We start from the raw sequence: 22,914 nt of genomic DNA on the forward strand, positions 1-22,914 counted from the left end.
CAACTATTTTTCATAAATTTCCAGCTGCAATCAGAACAAAATAGAGCTGAGCAATCACATTTAGTTTTTTCTTTTAACCAAAATAACTCTTCAATATTTAAAATAAAGAAATCATAAACTTGTTCTTTAATTAATATCTATGAAAAACATTTTGAAACTTTTCATAAATCCAGCCAGTATGGCAAACTTTCAACACTATCAATAGTAATATATTCAAAATTACTCAAGGTTTTTATTGATTTCCCATGCAAATCATATTTATTCCCACTATATTTACAAAATCAAATCTCAAACGAATAAACCAACTTATTTCAATTTCATCCTAACCAGTGAAAAAATTTGCAAATATTAATGAATATTTCAGTTGCTGATTGATATATTATATAAAAGAATAATGGCCAGTATTACAGTTTTTTCTCTTTGCACTTGTACAGTTAACACTTTCAGAATTAACTGGCTGAAAATTAACAGGTACATTTTGAATTCAGAGAATTAAATAACATATGGCTATTTAAACACAGATTGGTAAAAATATATTTAATCTTTCAAATGAGATAACAGAACCACATTGATATATAATTTCTTTCCATAACTGTAAGTTCTAAATAGCATGCTGACATAATTCCATGCTTCAGAACATTCTAGAAACAGATATTTTCACAGCAAAAGTTCAAGGACAATCTTGTTGACAGCTTGACTAGGTTCTTCTATTATACTGTGTATTATGTCAAGTGAAAATGTGTATAAATAGGTATCTGATAACAAATAATTCATTACTGTTTGTGAGAATCCTTAACAGTTGTGTCCAGATATAATTCAAGTGGAATTATTTAAAGTGTTCATTGGAATTACTAAGTGCTTATTGACTTTTGGATTATCACATTAGTTTGGAATTTATGTGAACTTATTCAAAGACAATTTTGGACTGCATTGTTGTGGTACACGAGGACATTCAAAACTGTTGGAATTCATTTTAAACATACTACTTGTGGTAGGACATTAAGGATTATCTGGGATTTAATTCTAAATATTCTTAAGTTTTCATTTTGTATTGTAAGGAAATAAATCATTTGTTGATGTTACTTAAATTGTTGTCTACACCTTTCTGTTACATAATTTAAGAAAGTTGTAACAATCAATATATATATATATATATATATATATATATATATATATATATATATATATATATATATATATATAATGAAAATGTTATTATCTGGGCCCTTTTTCACAATTTTATTTCAGTGTTAGTAAAGGTATTAATTCTAAATAAAATCAAGTCAACTATTTTAATTTTACACAAAAATTAATGAGCTGTTTTGAAAATATTATGCAAGATTGTTTCATCTGATTTGTACTCAGAACTACCTCATTATCTCACATGAAATATGGGTTTTGTTTACATAAATGCAGTTTTGTTTTTAACTGTAAATAATTCAATAAATTTGAAAGAATTGTAAATGTTACATTTAAATCCACAACGAAACCCAAGAATATTTTATATGGTCCGAAATAGCCCCATAAATCAACCCCAAAACGTATACCCTCCATCTTTACAGGTTTGGGGACGTTTTCGTATCAGCCCGTAATATGCTCCGTATCAGCGATAGTCCGTATCGGACTGCGCACCCACTTTCACTTGTGCTCATTCTCTTTTATTTTTTTGTATGATTAGATTTATGTTAATAGTTACTCAAATGTTACCCCTTCTAATGCACTCCCATCAATCTCTATAACGTTTCCATCTCCTCCATGTGCCATTTTCCTTGAGTGTCTTTCTTCTATCGTGTCCCGATTCTTTCACAACCACATGTAAATGTTTGTAATTCGGAATACTTCTAGTTTTTCCGTTAAAATCTATTTTGGATAGTACTTAACAATAACCAAAATTTCAGCTCAAATTGTACCATTCAGGAACCTCAATTGTGAATATAAAACGTTGAAAATGAGAAACACATACATACATACATACATACATACATACATACATACATACATACTAATAATAATAATAATAATAATGAGGACTTTGTATAGCGCCTAATCTTTAGAAGCTCTAAGCGCTTTACAATATTAGACAACACCTATAAGATAATATATATATATATATATATATATATATATATATATATATATATATATATATATATATATATATATATATATATATATATATATATATATATATATATATATATATAATGATATGGTTACAAAAACAAACACCATGACATTAGAAAACATAAAAAACATGCTGAGAATATTTACGGTAGGAAACATTATTAGGTCTTTAAGTTTGTTCTTGCAGTCGAAATAAGTGAGATTTGAGAGCAATATTGAATTGGATTACTGTGTCTTTGCGTCTAAGTTCAGTGGGCAATTCATTCCACGTTGCTGGGCCCAAGTATGCAAAAGAACGTTGTCCATATGACTTTGTTTTCATAGTGGGAATAATGAGTATACGATTGTCAGAAGAGGAGCGTAAGTATCTTGCTGGCGTCTACACATGGGTGAGGTCGGATAGGTATGTTGGACTAGAGTCCGACAGTAAAACGTAGCACAGAGAACAAATGTTGTGTTTGATTCTGGATCGAATGGGTAGCCAGTGTAGGGTACAGAGCAGCGGGGAGGTGTGCTCTGATCGTGATACTCTAAGTATGATCTGAGCAGCTGTGTTTTGAACTTTTTGAAGTTTCAGGAGTAGATATTGAGATGATCCAGACAGAACTGATTTACAATAGTCCAGTCTTGAAAGTACTAATGAACACACAAGTGTTTTAGTGGCATCAACTGAAAGATATTTGCGAATTGAGCTGATGCGTCTCAGCTCAAGATATGCAGCCTTGCATATGTTCATGACATGTTGATGCAATGTGAGAGTACTGTCGAGAGTAACACCTAGGTTTCGTACTGATTGTGTGAATTTAATGTTGGTGTTGCTGATATTTATTGTTTGAGGTGAAGGATGTGAATGAGAAAGTCTTAGTGTTGTGATCAGAATGGCCTCAGTTTATCATCATTCATCTGCAGCTTGTTACATGTCATCCATGATTTCACGTCAGAAATGCAACTCTCTACACCTTGGATGAACTTCAGTTGGGTGGCTAGATTTGTATATTTGGGTGTCATCAGCGTAGAATTGGTGAGACACTGGATGATGATCTATGACACTTGAAAGCGAATGAGTGTATAGAATGAAGAGAACAGGTCCAAGAACAGACCCCTGTGGAACGCCACAACATAGATCAACTGGGCTGGAGTGTATTCCATTTGCAGATACAATTTGTGTCCTGTTGACCAAGTAGGACTTGAACTGTAGTAAGGCTGTATCATGAATGCCAAATACATGCTGGAGACGGTGAAGTAATATACCATGGTCTATTGTGTCAAATGCTGCAGACAAATCAAGGAGGGTGAGGACTGTAATCTTTCCGCTATCCACCGCAGAGAGAATGTCGTTAACTACTTTTAGAAGAGTAGTTTCAGTGCTGTGGTAAGGGCGATATGCAGATTGTACATTGCTAAAAAGACTGTTTGAATTCAGATGAGATACAAGCTGGGATAGAACAACCGTTTCTAATATTTTTTATATGAATGGGAGATTAGAAACTGGACGGTAGTTCTTTAAATCGTTATGGTCTAGTGCTGGTTTCTTCAGCAGAGGCTTAACACACACACACACACACACACACACGCCATCATGTCATTATATTTGGCGGATGCAAAACCCGATAAATCAGTATTAAAAATAATAATAATAAATGGAATAATTTAGACTTTGGTCCTATAGTAGATTGGAAAGCTTTACATATGTATAAATGCTATGAATATGTCAGTTACAAGTGTTGGAATAAATATTAGAGGAGAGAAATGAATATCTCTCTCTCTCTCTCTCTCTCTCATGGGGGGATGGGGAGGGGCAGGGGCATGCCCCCTCCCCCAATTTGCATGTGCTGTAAACTTGATGTAGCCTATAACAAAAATTAACAAACCCATCAAGCCCCCCCCCCCGCGAAAAAAAATTGAAATGACGTCCCTACTATTACTGTCTCTCTAATCTGTTATTCAGCCTGAGCCAGCGCGTTGATATTTGCATGAACCAAGTTTTGAACCCACCCCCCCAAAAAAAAAAAGTTGAAATGACGTCCCTGCAATTAAGGGAGCTAGAAAAAGTCAGTACCTCTTGCTTCTCGTTGTAAATTGCCATAAATTATTTCGTGTAAAAGTATTCGTATAGCAGACAACAACAATGGCTTCGCGTGTCGTTGGGGCCACTGTTCGAGCAGTGTATCGGAAAAAGCCACTGATTCCTACAAAAGTACCACTTATATTGGTAAGTTTTTGACTTAATTTCGAAATCATATCTTTCGCGTTAAAACTGTAAAATATTGGTAAGATCTGTGTAAATCAAGGTTATGTGACAGGTCACTTTCAGCATGATGCCATAAGCACTGAACTTCGAAGGTTCAGTTCAACCTTGTGTGTCCTTCGAACTATATTTTACTAAACCATGTTGGATATTTAATTTTTGTGTTGAACGAGTAGTTTCTTGCAAAATGTATATAACTTTTTTTTTGTTTAAAAAAGACAACGACAAGGTAATAAAGGGAGGCAACTGTCATTGTTTCTCACAGTACCCTTATTTGAATTAATTAAAGTGCCCATATTTAGGGGTCAGGGGCTAGTTATTAAGTACAAATTTAATGCCGCAATGAGCGATCTAATATAGAAATATCATAAAAGAATCAAATACACACAAGTGAGGTCAAAAAGGTCCATATGTTTAGATACCTGTATTAAAACAAAGCATAAGAATATTACCCACTTGACCAGAGAAGTCAGTGGCAGTTCATAGCAGAAGAAGTTTATGTACCCCAACCCCAAATTTCTACCGGCAATTTTCATGTCCGAAGGTCATTTTTGACACCATGTGATGCTCACAGTGCAAACACAAGCCTTTTTCCTAGATGACAATTCTGCAAAGCAGTGTGTAACTAAACAGGCTGATGCAATTGAAAATAGTTGTCATCCAAGCCGTTTTTGAGATATTCTACTTGCCCCGAACCCTCGTGTTTACTGCTAAGGGAGGCTAGCTCTTCTACCTAGCTGACTATTGGTATTTCACTATCAACATACTGCAGAGTAGCTGTGGAAGGTGTACATGACTGACATCAATTTCAAGAACACAAACCTGAAACATCTAGTTCACAAATATATCCATATCATTAAATATTAAACAATAATACCTGAAAAAGTCACAACATAACCTTGAGTTAAGAAATTTGTCAGGGGTGAATTACGAAACTGGACCCTTCCACCTTAAGCCCAACCAATTAGCGCTTTGTCAAGACAAAAGTAACAATGTAAGGGGTTTAACAGCACATCAGAACAAGTTGTGGTTTATATAGTGCTGAATAAATGCAGGTATCACCAAATTGCACAGAAAACAAAGATAAAGGGACCCAAAATTCAAAAGGCTTATGATGGATTATGTTCTGAAAATTAATGAGGCAAGCTGATATTTGTGAAATTTAATATAAAAAATCAGAGGAGGATAAAAGGTTCCAATAAATAGGAAAACACTGGATATACTATATAGTAAAAGTCTCACATGTCACGTATGCATTCAGCACAATTTCAGTAATGGATGTCATTTTTTAGAATTTGATTCTACATACCTTTATGTGGCAAGTATTCTCTTCATTCTGATTCTTATATATCCACATTCCTTTGGAAGGCCTTTTATTAGATGCCCTAAAAAGTGCATATGGCAAAACTCAATGTTAAAGTACATAGACATTTTTGGACGAAATGAACTTAAAGCTATGATCCAGTACAATCCAGATTGAATGTCATGTGCTGTGATGTCACAATGAAAGCTACACATATTGATAAATTCATACTACCCTGTATTGTGACGATTCCACTTGACATGCTCTTTTCTTGACCCAAGTTTAGTACATGGCTACCATTGTAAAAGACCTTAGAGATTGATAATTTTCATCTGGAAGTCTGTTGATGACAGATAGGGTGCAGAGCATTCAATAATCAGGATTGAATAGACTCTGGTTAAAGAAAAGTTGTTTTAAATTTTAAAAGAACAATTTATATTTAATTTAAAATTAGTAAATTTGCATACATGACCAGTGTGACTTTTCCCATAGTTTAAGCTTAATCATCCCACTTTAGTTAAAGTTTTTAGACTACAGCTTACATAAAAATTAACATACAAATAGCAAACTTGTCTTCTTTAAGGAACTGACCATTTCATGGGGGGGAGCTGCGATTTTGTTTTGAACTGAGATATTTGTTTTATCTCAAGATAAATAAGTTTTTCAAATAATATAATAGATATAATATAGTTTTATTTTGCTATAAATCAGAGCAAGATATTTCTCCAGCTATTGACATGAAATTAAAAAGCAGCAGGCCCCAGTTCCAGAGCCTTAAATTGGTCACTAATATAACTACATTATACAGTACCATGGTACATATCACTGTAATTGTTTGTGGTACCCAGCATATGGATGTATGTTTATATGCATGAATAGATGGATGGATGCAGGCAGGTATGTATGTATGTATAGTTGCTCATGACAGGTTTGGATGATCTATGGCTGAGAGGGATTTCATGCCTGTTATATATCGTTCATTCTTTTTTACCAAATATAGTGAAGTATTGCTAATACGTGGAACAGTAACAGACTTAACAATGATTTTACTAAAATTAGTAACAGAGTATAGAATCTGTGAAATATCAAGTCAGTTTTATATTTCGCCGGAGGCAACTTAAATTTAGGTAATTGACTTGAGCTGATATACGTAGTAATCTCACTTGCATATATTTACACTGATCTCAGAAAATGTTTATGAAAGAAAACCTCCACAATAACTCCTAATCTGATATTGTTTCTGATGTTAATCTAAATTTTTCTTGTGACATATAGATAAGAAATGTTTACAAAGAAAGTGGTATCTTTAACATCGTCAAAAGACTACAAATAGTAGTATCTCTGAAGTTATTTTCATCCATTGTAAGTCAGTATTACATTAATTCTTGAAGCTCTCAGTATTCCTAATACATTGATACAATATTGGTCTACCCCTTGTTAAAATGAAGTATACTAGATGGAAGTTTACTTAGGATTTAGTTTCTGAAACTCTTATCATTTAGTGTCAGTATTTATAAAGTATTGTGTGTGTGTGTATGTATGTATGTGTGTGTGTGTGTGTGTGTGTGTGTGTGTGTGTGTGTGTGTGTGTGTGTGTGTGTGTGTGTGTGTGTGTGTGTGTGTGTGTGTATGTATGCATGCATGCATGTATGTACAGTGTTATCCTGCTTTAGCATACTCTGTTATAACATAAATTTGGATATGACATGATTATGGTGTGGCTCCTGAATTCTCATATAAATATATCTTTCTTGTACATAAAAGAAATTCTCTTTCTTTAAAGGACAAGAAGTAATAAAATAAAGTTTATTATCATTTTGGGGAAGAGTTTGTGTATGAATTCTAATACAAGACGATCATGGTGTGACTCCTGAAATTTCATATACACATTCTTTTCTCTTTTTCTTTTTAATTTGTTCACTTGTTTTCTTTTCCTTATGAATAGCCTCGTCCCCATTGCATGCTTCAGCAAGATGATGTCTGTCTTCAGCTGACCAAAATCTAGGCTAATTTAAGTACATGTACATGTAGCATATAGACAACTATAGCCATGTGCTACTGGCGACAATAGTGAATTGTTTAGTGTCAGTTGAATATAGATTAAACGAAGATTATCATTATTTAATATGGTTTATTTTTGTGTTTTCTAATGCGATGTGATTAATACATGAATTTTATTACATGAACTGTACGTAATGGAACTCCATAACTGAACATTGTGTTCAAATCATTTGATGTTCATATTAAGCCCATTCTCTTCAATTCATCATAAGTAGATTTGGGAATACAATAATAGAAAATCTTTTGAGAAATTCCATCAACAGTTCGGTAAATTTTATTTGTCTCATGGAAGACAATCTTCAAACATGTGAGCTCTTGGTGAGTGTGGAAGTTATAATATCTACATTGACTGTTATGTTAGATGTATAAAATATTGGTATAAGTTGTTTTCATACTGTATGCCTAGCTAAAGATGTCCCTACGTATCAGTATATGCTACATAATGTTAAAGGCATGGGATGATAGCAAGAGAATAACTTATATTAGGCTTCTTTATAAATATGGGTATGGTTTTGTGTGGATATAACAGGATCTTGGTATTTTTTATTTATTTATTGTGCAATTTAGACAATAGTTGATTGAGTGTGTGTGTGTGTGTGTGTGATTAGGATTTTTAACATAGCTTTAAAAAAAGTTAAGTCATATAGGTACCATGTCTGCAGTGTGGCAGTTTATAGTGATGTCTAGCACTGGGGAAGCATGCTGCAGACATTAAACATGATGTCCCACCCAGTCACATTATCCTGACATCAGGCCAACCAGTCTAACACTAAACTCTTAATGCTGAATGCCAAGTGAGGCAGCTATTAGTATCATTTTTGTAAGTGTTTGGTATGACTCGGCTGGGGTTCGAACCCATGACCTCCCATTTCTGAGGTGGACACTTTAACCACTAGGCAGGCCACTTGAGCAGTCTAATTGATTGTAACTTGCAAGGATGACACAAAGAAGTAAATGGATCAACCCCTTTAAAGATTGATAAGAATTTAAAAAGTCTTATAATGTGAAAGGTACTTGAATGTTCATTGTCAGGGACAGAACATTTAAAAGTAATTTTTCAGTGCTTAACTCATAACATCTCTTTACCAAACACCTTAGCAAATACAGGGCTTAATTTGGATCATTTTGGCAGGGCCCCCTGTGAGCACAGCATTTGGAAATAAACTTTTAAACAAGTCTTTATTTGACATTGAACTTAAAATTTTCTTACATCAATTTAAAATTACTTTCTCTCTATATATATATTTTTAACAGTTACTGACTCTGTGTCCAATATGGTCCAATAGGCCTAAGGCTGGCCCTGCCCAAAATAATTCAGGCAAAACTTTATGTTTGGAAGAATTAACACATTATATTGTATTGGCTGCTACAATTTCTTTAGAAGTCAGAGAGGAGTGTCACAAAAAATGAGTGTTTTTGCTAAGTTTCACTTAATTTAAAATCCATATGAAATCGATACACAAGTAAAACCTCCAAAAAATAAAGAAAACTATATTTTAAAAAGTTCTGTCATCTGTTTGAACAAAACAGTAGTGTTCCTGTGGTGACCGTTTTGTCATGGATGGGATAATAAAACATTACAGATGGAACAAATGAAATATCATTTTTGAATTCTCAATTTAAAGACATCTTAAGACCATAGAAGTTAAGTGTGACATTGATTCTGAACAGGAGAGAGAATAATCATCCTGTAACTAATAAAATACTTGATTATTGATTTAAACAATTAAGAAGGTATGCAATGTAACAGTGATACATAATAGATACAACCTATCTTACCACCAAAATCATATTGTACTCCATTGCTTTGTGTTCAGTACATAACAGGAAGTTGTAAAGCACATTATGAGTATAAGAACATGATAATCTTACAACAAGCTGGTTCTGATATTATATCAACATTAGAGACAAAAATTGTGTAGTAAAAGGGTTTGCATAAAGACTCAGGAAAATGTACTTTACACACTCCATGTATTAGGGAAATTATAATATCCATGTCATGAAATGAAAACATGAAAGTAGTGAAATAAAAAAATAAAGAATCTCTCTGAGAAAGGTGTTAAATAAATAAATTATATCTCAGAGGGATACAATTTGACTTGCATCTAAATAGCGAACAAATATTGATTCCTCACTGAGATCTTAAGGATTTGCATCAAATTCAGTAAAATGATATAGACTTTAACTCAAGAAATACATGTATGTGATTTTGAAATACAGAGATTTACTGTCAAGCATTCTGTTCAGTTGGCATCAGAATCACCAAAGAAAATATATTTTCTTCGATTGCTTAAGGAGGGACCTGGCAGCACTTATAACATATGATTGCGAAATTCACACTATATTTTCATTGCCTAGGCAGTGTAAATAAAGACTGATTTCAATACAGCAGCTGACCACCCTAAAAACATTCACTAAGTTCTCCCAAACTAACATCATATTTGATGACACAACCAATAACCTGTTGACTGTTTTCTTTGTGGCAAATTTGACCACTACATATGCACCAATCATATTATTATTAATAACATCACAGTCTGAGTTGGAGGTTCATACATGAGTGATTTCATTGATGTCTGCTGTTAACAGGTTAAAACAGGTGCTTTTAGTTCAACATTATAACTTACACAACATTTAGTTTCTGCATCTTGATATGATGGATAGTTGGGTTCCCAGAATTGTTTTACATTGAGCCCACCTCCTGTCAAGACTGTCCCTTTTGGAGATCCTGTGGGTTAGCAAGTACTGGTAAAATGATTAATCAATATGGCAATGTATCAGTATTTCTTTATCAATACACAGATTGATACAAGAAGTGAAGAATTGATAGAGAACAATATTTACCCTATTAATGTAACTTTAGTCTTCAGCAGCTGAGAATAATTATTAGTTGTTTGCATTTTTATTCTTCTAATTGAGAAGTAATATGAGACAGCAGCAGCAGGCACATGCACTCATTTTTGTCAGTAATAAAAAAAACATATACACTTGACTCCTACAGATTAACACAAGGTGACTCTAACTTGCGTTTGATTCAAAATCTGCTCCCCTCCCCTGCCAATTACATGCTAATTATTTTATGATGTCAGCAACTTATAGCATATACTGTATCAGCATAAAGAAGACTTTACAGATCTGTATGATTTAAGTACTGTACTGATCATTTAATGACCTTTCTTTATGCAAAGTTTTACTATTGCTTTGCATCTTGTTTTCTTGGATTGAATTTGAAGGCTACACATCTGGAATCACACAGTGAAATATGTTATATTCAGTTCTGATTGGTAATTATTGTTTGCTCAAGTCCACTGACAGAAACAAGTGCTCATGGCTGAGGTTGTTGTTTTGTATCTGCAAGATGTCCAGTTCCTTCTTGGATTTGTTCTAGACATGAAGAAATTGCACTATTTCTTTTGTTTTGAACAAAACACCATAAAGTAATTTAAATTTAACGAAGCATCAAATTGTTAATAAGATATTTATAAAGCATTTATACAGTGCAAAAGAAAGGATATGGTGACCAAGATAACTCTTGCATCTGATCAAATGAAGCCTGAAATGGTGTAAATGGAACTAAAATACTGACAACTCACAGGAAGTCTGTTTGAAAGTTCTCTTTTATCTGGTCAAGAATGAGCATGGCATTTGTTATGAACAGATAAAAAGTCTGTATCTATCTGTTGTTGTTGTAGATTTTGACGCCATTTTTCAGCACAAGATAGGCTATACATGGCGGCCAGTATAATTGGTGGAGGAAGAACCCTGGAAAACCCCGGGAAGAACCACCGACCCACAAGAAGCTACTGGCAGGCTTTCTCACATACCCACGTTAGCCAAGCCTGAGACTCGAACTCATGCAGACAGAGGTGAGATGGCAGCGATCCGTAACGGTGAGTGCTTTAGACCACTCAGCCACTCGGGGCCCCGTATCTATCAGTAATCTACACACTAGAAATACGACCAATATGTCAACACATGAAATGGCAACACCTTACCACTGACAGACCTTCCAGAGATGAAAAGACCATAAAGTTGATATGTATATCGATAGTGTAGGCTGTGTATCATTAATTGTATCAATACATGGCAGATGTGTATCATTTCAGCCCTGTTGATAACAAAAACAATCCTAAATTTGAGCCCTGAGAGTAGCATGTGTATATATATATATATATATATATATATATATATATATATATATATATATATATATATATATATATATATATATATATATAAATGACATAATAATAACCAATTTTGTACTTGCTAGATGACTTACCCATTTTAAAATAATGAGTCACTACTTAGTAAATTACATGCACTAATTATTTTGTTTTCTTTCCTTTTATTGTAGACCTCACAAGCAGTTAGTAAGATTAAAGAATTGATGAAGGAAAAACCAGATATGGTATGTTCACCTAAAGTTGTGAATGGGCAGGAATATAGGGGAAATATATGGATAGTTACGTGCCAGTGTTGCCAGAATATGAGGGAAGAGTGGACCCCAGAGTTCACACTCTTTTTCAGGTGCAAATGTTTACACACAGTGATCCATATATTAACATTGTTAGCTCTACTGGTCAACTAGAAGAACTTGTGGGATGGCCTGTCATCCTAAACTACTTGCAGGATAGCCATTCACCACTCCCTCGTTAACTTGCACCCTGATAACTTGCGAACTCAGTTATAACGCAGGGTCAGGTGTGGATCCCATTTTTAAAACCATAAAATACCCCCAAAAATTGATCTCTATTTGTTGAACTTGAAGAAAATCAAAAAATTGGTAACTTTAACTTTGATGTATCGCTCAAAAACAGTAGATAGGACCTGGAAATTTTAATTAACACTATGAAATAATATCAAATTTAAAAATAGGTCATACAATTTTTTACATTTTCTTTCCAAACGACATTCCCAGTACACTGCAATTAACGATATATAAGGAAATTTCGATCAATGAAAATGGCACTTACGCTGAGTGGAGGCAGTACTTTAATAAATAAATACAAATTAAATAATTTTTTTATCAATTGAAATTTGAGTTCTAGTTCTATCTTTTAGTTCCTTTTAAGTGTAATCTTCATAAATGCAATGTGTCCTCTTGAAATTAAACATAAAATGCATCAATCTACCGTAACAGCTATATCCATGAGCGTTTCTCTGAGAACCTTATTAAGTGCCGACCGTGTTTTGATAACTGACTTCCGGAAGTATTTGTTGTATTGTTGCACTGAATTAAAAGCTGGTCTCCTTTGTATTGTTACATTAATTATGTCTTTTTAATCAAATAAAGGAGGTGGAATAAAAAAAAAAGTTCAAAGGCACGAAAATCCAAGAAACTTAAAATCTGCTGGCCCTGATCATGTGTCAGGTGAACTCACTTCATTTGATCAATCAAACACATAAATGTTATTATGTACATAACATAAACTACCTTAAATTAACAGACTCTTTCATAACTGTGACCAAAGATAACAAGTCAGCCAAGCAAAATGAATACTTCGTAAAAATAAAGAGCTTGATTTCACAGATACGGGCCATTGTGGGCAAGCAAGTTTCAGAGAATTCTTGAACTGGCACTTAGAGATGTCCTCAAGGATGATAAGAAGTTTTATTTTTACTTCCAATGAAATCACAGCATCAGTATCGTACTAACTGAACAATACAAAAATTGAGTTTTGACTTAGACGATTGTCTCACGAAATAAATGACGCATGTTTTTGGAAAAAAGGAATCTTGTTTAGTGGTGTACCAACAGTTAGTCTAGTTCCCTGCTCTGTGTACTCCTGATTTGGCAGGATAATATTAAACACCACTACGGGAACCAGACTCATCAAGAAAACAAAAAGCAGTGACGTACTACACAGATTTTTTTTGCATACACATGATTGTTGTTGAAACCAGTTGGAACGATCTGTCATCTGTTGGACATTTTAAAAACAATGTTATTTAAACAGAATAACAAACAACTTCATTAGCAAAAGCACGTTATTAAAAATTGTTATCGACGTGATTGTAAAATGAGGATTCAGTCAATCAACAGCCCAGTTCCCTAATGCCGCTTTCCCCTCACCTCCAAGGTTTTCTCAATGTCAAAGCGATTTTTTTCCAATTTTCGGAGGTCACTCAGTAACTTATACCTCACTTATAGTGTGGTCTAAGTTCATGGACCCCATTGTGTGTGAGTTATCGAGGCAGAGGTGTACATTCATGCTGTGATCTAGTTTGTCCGAAATGAAAATGGTGCTGCTTATGAATCCATTATGGCTGCCACAGTGGCCATCTTGAAAATCTTGTTATGGCTACACTTTCCTAATCGATGGTCATATCAGTATGGGATTTTCACTAAAAGACTTTATGATGTCTGCTTGGTCATACATAAAAATGGTGCCAGTCTGATAGCCAATATTACCATTATGACTGCAATCTTGAAAATCTTACTGCAACTCTTAAACAGAAAGTCATCTTGATGTGGGTTTTCACCAAAAGACTCCTTATGATGTCCAGTTGATCTTAAATGGTGCCTGTCTGACATCCATTTATGGCCACCACACAGCAGCATCATGAAAATCTTGTTATTGCAACTCATGCTGAATGGGTAGTGCTATTGACATGATGTTTTCACAGAAAGACTTCTTATGATGCCTACATGGTCCTAAATTAAATTAGTGCTGATGTGTGGTGCCTAATATGGCAACCATTTCACCAGTCTTGAAAATCTTGTTATCATTACTCTTACTGAATGAAATGTTGTATCAGCGTGAGGTTTCTACAAAATGACTTCTTATAATGTCTGGTTGGTCTTAGTAGAAGATTGGGCCAATCAGATGTTCAATATGGACACAGTAGCCATTTTGAAGATCTTGTTTTTGCTTCTTTTAAATGGAAAGTCATTTTGACATGGGTTTTCAAGAAAGGAGTTCTTATGGTGTCTGGTTTGTCATAAATAAAAATGACTTAACCTTCAGTATGGCCACTATGGTGGCTAACTTGAAAGTATTGTTACGTCTGCTCCTCCCGAATGGACAGCTATATCTACATGGTTTTTTCACCATTAGACTTTTTTTTATTATCTAGATGGTCCTAAAAGAAGATGGTGCCAATCATTTATCCAGTATGGATGCGATGATGGCTGTCTTGTAATTTTTTTGTCACTACTTCCCCCATTAATATGATAGTGTTTGCACCAAAAGACTCCAAGTGATATCTGATTTGTCCTGAAAATGGTGCCAATTTGACATCCAGTATGTCCACCACAGCTGCTAATTTGAAAATCTTGTTGTTGCTGAAGAATATCAGAGCAGTTAAAGGAAGAAATGATATTAATTTGAATTCTTATAATACTTAAAGCCCAGTTGAGCATCAGTCCCTTTGAATGACTCTTGTTTTTTAGCACTATTACTCAGTGCAAATATCTACAAAAAATGAAATTTAAAATCCTAAATAAGATGGTCCTACATGTTGAGTACATGAAATTTGTGACCTTGACCCCAAGGTCAAAAGGTTGAGCAAGCATGTCACAGAATGAATTGTCTTACCTTCATCCAAAGTATGAAGAAAATCCATCAAGGGCTTTTGGAATATAAGTAAATGAAAAAGCATTGGCTAAAACCTTCATGCAACTTTCTGTGACTGTGTCCTGGACCCCAAAATCAAATTGGTGAGAGCAAATATCACTGATTGAATTGTCTTAACTTTCTATTGATTCATCACAAGTGTTAAGACAGTCCACAAAGGTCTAGAAAATAGTAGTAAATGACAAGTCATTAACCAGACCCTTAATACAAATTTTCTGTGATTGTAATACAAATCCTAATGTATTTGATGATCCAATGCTGAGTGTTTAGATACAACTCCTAATGTAATCACTGATGAGAAAGTTCAAATTGTTTAGATACAATTCCTAATGTAATCACCCTTCTTTTGATGAGAAAGTGCTGATAGTTTAGATACAAATTCTAATGTAATCACCCTTCTTTTGATGAGAAAGTTCTGATTGTTTAGATACAACTCCTAATGTAATCACCCTTCATTTGATGAGAAAGTGCTGATAGTTTAGATACAAATTCTAATGTAATCACCCTGTATTTGATTAGACAATGCTGATTGTTTAGATACAAATCCTAATGTAATCATCTGTATTTGTTATCAGTTCTGATTGTTTAGATACAAATCCTAATGTAATCATCTGTATTTGTTATCAGTTCTGATTGTTTAGATACAAATTCTAATGTAATCACCCTGTATTTGATTAGACAATGCTGATTGTTTAGATACAAATCCTAATGTAATCATCTGTATTTGATATCAGTTCTGATTGTTTAGATACAAATTCTAATGTAATCATTTGATGAGAAAGTGCTAATTGTTTAGATACAAATTCTAATGTAATCATCCTGTAGTTGACCAGACAATGCTGATTGTTTAGATACAAACCCTAATGTAATCACCCTGTATCTGATGAGAGTGCTGATTGCTTAGCTTCAGATCATGCTGTAGTCACTCTGTATTTGATGAGACAGTGCAGATTGTTTACATACAAATCTAATGTAATCACTGATGAGAGAGTGGTGATTGTAAACATACAAATCTAATGTAACCACGGATGAGACAGTGCTGATTGTAAACATACAAATCTAATGTAATCACTGATGAGACAGTGCTGATTGAAAACATACAAATCTAATGTAATCACTGATGAGACAGTGCTGATTGTAAACATACAAATCTAATGTAATCACTGATGAGACAGTGCTGATTGTAAACATACAAATCTAATTTAATCACTGATGAGACAGTGCTGATTGCTTTGATGAACTCATGGATTTTTCTTAGGATAAGGGCAATGAGAAATGTGGATTGGACCAGCGAACGCTATGGATAATTGGGATAGTAAATTGCACAATTTGCATATTTTGCAAATATTTTAAATAGTTTACTTTATAAATAAAAATGACAAGAAGTGTGATTGTATAAGATATGGTCTTTTTATGGCATTCCATATTTACTGAAGATCTTGCCTGTGTCATTATTGCTGTATTTTAATTACCATCATATTGTTTTTTAATTTTGTTTGATTTTTTGATTACAGTTAAAAGTTTGATTGTGTATAGTTAGTGAAGTCATTACGTCATCCTATCTTTATCAAAGAAACTGGTACTGATCTTGATTTTCATTACCATTGTCATCAATAACATCTTTAGTTGAATAAATTCCTCAAAATGTCTCAACCATGTTCCTAAATGTGTAATGAAACTCAAATAATGAGGTTTAGTTCACTGAATATTGAGTTCAGAATTTACCTGACTGTATTCTTAAATCAAATTGAGGAGAATTCTGTCTTAGACTTTTTAAGTTCCAGTCAAGGAGATGGTATGTACTGGAGCCATGACATAACAAATAGCAAAGAATAAGATAAGCATGTTTCCAGTGCACATTTATTTTAAGTTATTTAGGTTTAAACTTCCATATCATATATTGCTTTGGAAGAAAAGGTCAAAGTTGTTTTAACACAAATGGTGCTGTTTTCTTTTGTATTGAAACAGTTCCAAAAATTTAATCAAATGTTTAAGGAATCCCATATCTCACTTGCTTTGAGCTCACAGAAACAAAGTTCCATAACTGCAGAACAAAGCTGTCCATTTTGTCCTGGGAGTTTGGTCAAATTTAGATTGTATTTTTCATGAAAACAACAACTACAGTAATAACAACAGTTTATGTATAGTTTTCTGAATTGTTTTCAGTTGGGACTAAAAATTGGTGTTAAGACAAGAGGCTGCAATGGGTTGACATATACCTTGGATTATGCAAAAGAAAAAGGAAAGTTTGATGAAGTTGTGGAACAAGATGGTAAGAGATATTTGAATGTTGTAAAGTTGGACAGTTGTTAGATCATTTGAAAACAGGGTTAATTGCTGCATAGTAGAAAATTTTCAGTTTCAATCATTAATGTTGGCAGTCTTTTTCTAAAATAAAATCACCAGTGTATGCTCACTCACAATTCAAGTCAAACTGCAAAAATTAAAGATCTTAATCTGCTGTAGCATAATGCACCTGCAGATAAGGGTCTATGCTGTTTGTTCTACTGATTACTCCTAACAAACTGCACAGACCCAGATCTTCCAGTGCATTATGTGCTGGCAGTCTATGTTTTGTTTGCAGTTGGGCTTATCTTATAAGTGAGTGTATATGGTATACATTTTTTAGGCTACCTCTCCCAGCCACTTACCCCACCAGGAAATTACACATAAAAACCCCAATTAAGTCAGAAATTGTGAGTTCCCTAGAAAGTCAGGCATTATCACATGTTTTATTGTATTCATGAAATCTTGTGATATCACTGGGGATGGTTTGTAGATGTGCACAATAATTTTATAATTTTGATTCACTCACAGAGAGTGGAGTTTGGGTGAGGGGGGCGGGTAGGAACACTTTTGCATCTGTATAATGTTACTGTATGTGGGGACATCGTTATTATGAAATAAAGTTGAATAATTATTTCTACAGTATCAACTTACATTTTATATTGTTCATTCAAACTAGATTGAACATGGTATGCCTACTGAAGCCATGTGGTATGTGTCAAGAATGGTTATGTTTCAATTTCCATCATCAAATTGGCACACTTTTCCACTTTGCTTTTTATTCATTAATATATATTTATGATGTATTAGAAGTAACTTATGAGTCCACTTCAGGGGATGGCTATGCATATTTTTTCATAAATCTTGATGATTATTTGCTGCATGTTGCATGTTTGCCATGTTTTTTTGCATCTCTGATCATTTCTGAAGAGGTAATTTAGCTGCCTTCTGATTGGTCACATGACATGTCTTTGGCAGTGACGAGCTCTTAGGCCAGACATCATGGTTGTTGAGTCACATGTTTGACTGATGTGAAAAGCATTGTGCTTGGCAGGTCATGGAGAGTTTCCAAATGAATGTGACCTATTAACACATATTTCCACTTCTAATCTCTCCACCTGGGTAAAGTTTGGTCAACTCACATCATCATGAGGCACAGAAAAACCGAATGCAACAGTTTGGTATGCATAAAATGTTGATGGACTATGAAATATTCCATTTTACTTAAGCCAGATTTCCCTTTGGTAACCTTACCAAGATCACAGAGAACTCAACTCATTGTTATTGTGCTTTTTTTATTTTAAGGCTGCCTTTATTACTATTATTATTATTATTATTATTATTAGTTTATATTATTATAATTATTCCAATATATATTTGTTGCAATATAATTAGTTTTGGTCATTTTAACTTATTTGGGTTCTGTGTGTTTTGCAGTGTTAGGGACCTAGTCTTACTGAGCTCCAGCTACATGTATATTAGTGCTAGACCAGTGTGTCCCAGTGATGTAGGTGGAATCTCCATTCTATCTCTAGAACCTGCACATACTTTTACATAGATTTTATGTGGATTCATAGTGATTTTCCTTATAATAAAACCTGTTCCTTGCTATTTTATCTTCCACACATTGAAAATCTATAGAGGACATTTTCTTTTTCTATGCTAATACGGGATATATTTCATTGTGTGGTACCAAAAACATGGTATTGTAATGAGTGATGAAACTGTGGTTTCAAATGATCAGTTTTGGCTAACATAAGAAAAGAAAATTTTCTTTTTATTATATACCACACTTTCTCAAGAATTGAAGTTTACAAGATTAAACTCACTCTCCAGCACAAAACGCTCACCTTCTTTTCGTAAATTCATCTCACTTTCATTGGCTTATCATATAAAGCATTAGTAATGGGTTTACCTAACCTGGTGCAGTAAATTAAACTTTTTTCATTTTGTAAACTTTTGACCCTATCTGAAAACATTGCAAGTCCAATTCAGCATTCTGTCACAGTGGGTTTATCATTGTTGTCAGGGAAGTAAGAGGGAAATAACTTCAGAGAGATACAAGTGGTATCTGGTCAGATTTCTTTATCATTGATTGATATCCATGTCTGTAATATAAGGCAGTTTCTGTTTATTTGTTCTATCTCACAAAGTGCTCATTTTTGCTGCTACAGGTACAACTTTTGTAGACACACACAATCAAACATCACATGGCATGTTGGGAAATCTTATATTTTCATATATGAAAAGATAAAGATATATATTAAGTCTCCACATTTCACACATAAATATATAAATAAAAAATGATGTAAATCAGAGCAATCTGATGTGAATGAAATCCATGAATAAAGAAGTCATTGAACCTTATTTCACTTTCTCTTTAATAATATCCCTTGGGCCCTGTTTTTTAGCTTGTGTTATTGACTATTGACCTCCTGAAAGGGTTCTTATGCTTTGTGTATTCCATTTTTTGGCAACAGCGTCCCATAATTTAAAGATTATATTGCCTTATTCTCTGCAACAATTCTGTGTAACATTTATGGTAATGTTCAATTTTCAGTCCATAATTTTAACATACTGGCTACACTACACCTTGCTAGATCCTCATTTACTATAGGCACAAACTATGGTTTACTTGGGTCTTAACATTCTTAGCAATAAGTATTTTGTTTGAAAACAAAAAAGGCGTCACAGCTAGAAGAATTTGTTCAATATCAGAATTAAAGACCTCAAAGTTTTAAATGTCAGTCACCTTCTATAATGAATCAAATAGTTGTTTTTGATCAATTAAATCCCATTGATGAGGTAGTAAAAGTATATATTGTTATGCAGCTCCTCTGGGAATGGAGCCTGGTTGGGGACACTTGCACATATTTACAATTCTGTAGAAAATGTGTACTAATTTCATACATTTCATTTATTGCATAACTCTTTTGCTTTTCAAGATAGAGACTCCAGACCCTGGAATGTGATGTAGGGTAGTGAATAGATGTGCACCACAGTTTTAACAATTTTAAACAGACCCTGGGGATGAGGCTTGAAGGGTTGGAGTTATTTTCAATAATTTTTAAATTAGTCCCAAATCATGAGACTAATGTGTCAGTGAACTGGTGGATGTGGAGATTTTGTATGTAACTCCATGGTCATGTCCTGGGGACAGAGAGTTTTAGCCTCTGGGTCACAACTTAGAACTATTAAGATTCTGACCCTATACCTATACATGTATATACACTTAATGGGCATGAAAAAATTAATCAGTTATGTGTTTGACCTTGACTTCAGTGTCTGTGTTTAGTACCAGAGACTTGGTGTCTAGTTCATAACTTGAAAGTGTTGAGATCCTCACCCTGTAACCACATATATGCTTGCTGGGGATTAAAATGGTGACCTCATATATGCATCTACAGGAGCAAAGTTTGAAATTAACATGCATGTTTAGACTTAGCTTATTTAATGGATGATGCTCAAAGGTCCATGTTGATGTAAGTTAAAAATGACCACCTTGGAAAGACACTAATGTAGCATAATTTTGTGAGGTCTCGATATTTATTTTGTATTCCCATTTTCTGTTTCAGACGTGAAGGTCTTTATAGATTCAAAAGCACAGTTGACTTTGCTAGGAACCGAAATGGACTATATTGAGACCAAGCTTTCAGCAGAATTTATATTCAATAATCCAAATATAAAAGGGACATGTGGCTGTGGAGAAAGTTTTAATGTATAGCAGTTTGTGATGCTGTTTTTTTCTTCGTTTTCTTTTATTTCTGTGGCTGGTTCATTCAGAGGGGACAGTAACATTAAGGAATGAAGATTTTCTGTGGATGATTTATGCAGTATTGAAGCAATTCTGTGTTTCATTTGCATTAACATGTTTGTTATAATAAGCACACATGCTTTAACAAATGCACAGACCTCTTTGTGGTCAAAACTTGCAACAACAAAAGAAAACATTCCTTACTTAGCACACATTTCTCTATCTTGGCATGCATTGTGAGAGGGAAGCAGCTACTAAAAAACCATTAAAACATTACACCTTATATACTTGCCCCTAAGTTGAGTCAGACTGCAAACAACATAGATCCTGCATATTGTGACTGCAGATCAGGGTCTATGTTGATTGTTATTCAGATTACTCCTAACAAACTGCACAGACCCAGATCTGCTGGTACATTATGCAGTGGCAGATCTGGGTCTGTGTGATTTGCAGTTGGACTTAAAAGTGAGTATATACTATAATTGTCTTGAAACTTACAACTGTGCATGTTTGATGTCTCGTTACCAATTGATTTTATAGATTACATATTAAGAATATAAAAAAAACCAAATCTAACGTTTTTTTCAGCTGGACCATATTGGGTGAGACATTGCACCCAAAAATAGAGCTAAAACATAGGCAAATAGAGCTCAGTTTTGTAGTGTGTAAATACATGATAAGGACATTATGATTAACATTGTTGTGTGGTTATTATGAGTTTCAGCCTTACCCAGTTAATCATTTTCTTAGTGCACAGTGTGAACATTACATCAAATGTGTATATTTTTCCTTAATTTTTTTTGAAGTTGCACAAAAGATAACTTCTATTACAGCTACTATTATTTGTTTTTGATAGTGTTTTGCCTTGATGTAAATGCATACTGCAAGATATTGGAATTCAGATATTACATGGATTTATGATTAATATTTACATCTTTGAAAGTTATAACTGTATTAAAGTTATTTTAAGATTATGCACACTGCATCTAGTTATCTGTCAGCATAAATAACCATGGGTAGGGACAATGTTTCTTGCATTGCTTTGAGTCATTGTGAAAAGTAACAATAATCATTACTTTAGTAACAGTCTATTATTCAATATTACAGAAAGAAATAAATCCTTCAGATATTGCATTATTCATTATTCTTTTTTGTGAAATCAGCAAACAAGGTAGTTCAGGTCATTCTAAATTCATAAGATGGCTTATGGTCATGGCTAATTCATGCCTTTCTGAATATATCAAATGCTTTAGTGGCCGTGGCTAGATCATGCCTTTCTGAATATATCAAATGCTTTAGTGGCCGTGGCTAGATCATGCCTTTCTGAGTGCTTCAAATAGCTTGATGTTCATGACTAGCTCAGGTCTTTCTGAATTCATCAATGGCTTAGTAACCATGACTAGTTCAGGTCTTTCTGAATTCATCAATGGCTTAGTAACCATGACTAGTTCTGGTCTTTCTGAATTCATCAATGGTTTAGTGACCATGACTAGTTCAGGTCTTTCGGAATTCATCAATGGCTTAGTGGCCATGACTAGTTCAGGTCTTTCTGAATTCA

General features: G+C 33.9%; 2 protein-coding genes across 3 annotated transcripts in view; one reads left to right on the top strand and one right to left on the bottom strand.

Moving 5' to 3' along the window:
• Positions 1-1,844, bottom strand: part of LOC149807340 (RNA 3'-terminal phosphate cyclase-like) — a 68,417-nt gene extending 66,573 nt beyond the window's left edge. Inside the window, exon 1 of the mRNA XM_089965532.1 lies at positions 1,708-1,844. Coding sequence (XP_089821658.1) covers positions 1,708-1,764 — 57 coding nt within the window. The 5' untranslated portion in view covers positions 1,765-1,844. The remainder of the gene's footprint in view (positions 1-1,707) is intronic.
• Positions 1,845-4,195: 2,351 nt separating this feature from the next.
• On the top strand, positions 4,196-22,490 carry LOC149807341 (iron-sulfur cluster assembly 1 homolog, mitochondrial-like). Of its 2 annotated transcripts, XM_089965546.1 has the most exons (4): positions 4,196-4,336; positions 12,094-12,147; positions 17,483-17,588; positions 21,178-22,490. In XM_089965546.1, exons 1-4 carry the CDS (start codon positions 4,253-4,255, stop codon positions 21,324-21,326), a joined length of 393 nt encoding a protein of 130 aa, XP_089821672.1. In that variant the 5' UTR covers positions 4,196-4,252; the 3' UTR covers positions 21,327-22,490. The 2 variants fall into 2 exon arrangements, with proteins under 2 accessions (XP_089821672.1, XP_089821681.1); XM_089965555.1 differs by lacking the exon at positions 4,196-4,336 and having other exon boundaries at positions 12,126-12,266.
• Positions 22,491-22,914: the final 424 nt, after the last annotated feature.

Source organism: Sinohyriopsis cumingii, chromosome 1 (genome assembly GCF_028554795.1).
Source record: "Sinohyriopsis cumingii isolate HCF-2022 chromosome 1, ASM2855479v2, whole genome shotgun sequence".
NCBI lineage: Eukaryota > Metazoa > Mollusca > Bivalvia > Unionida > Unionidae > Sinohyriopsis > Sinohyriopsis cumingii.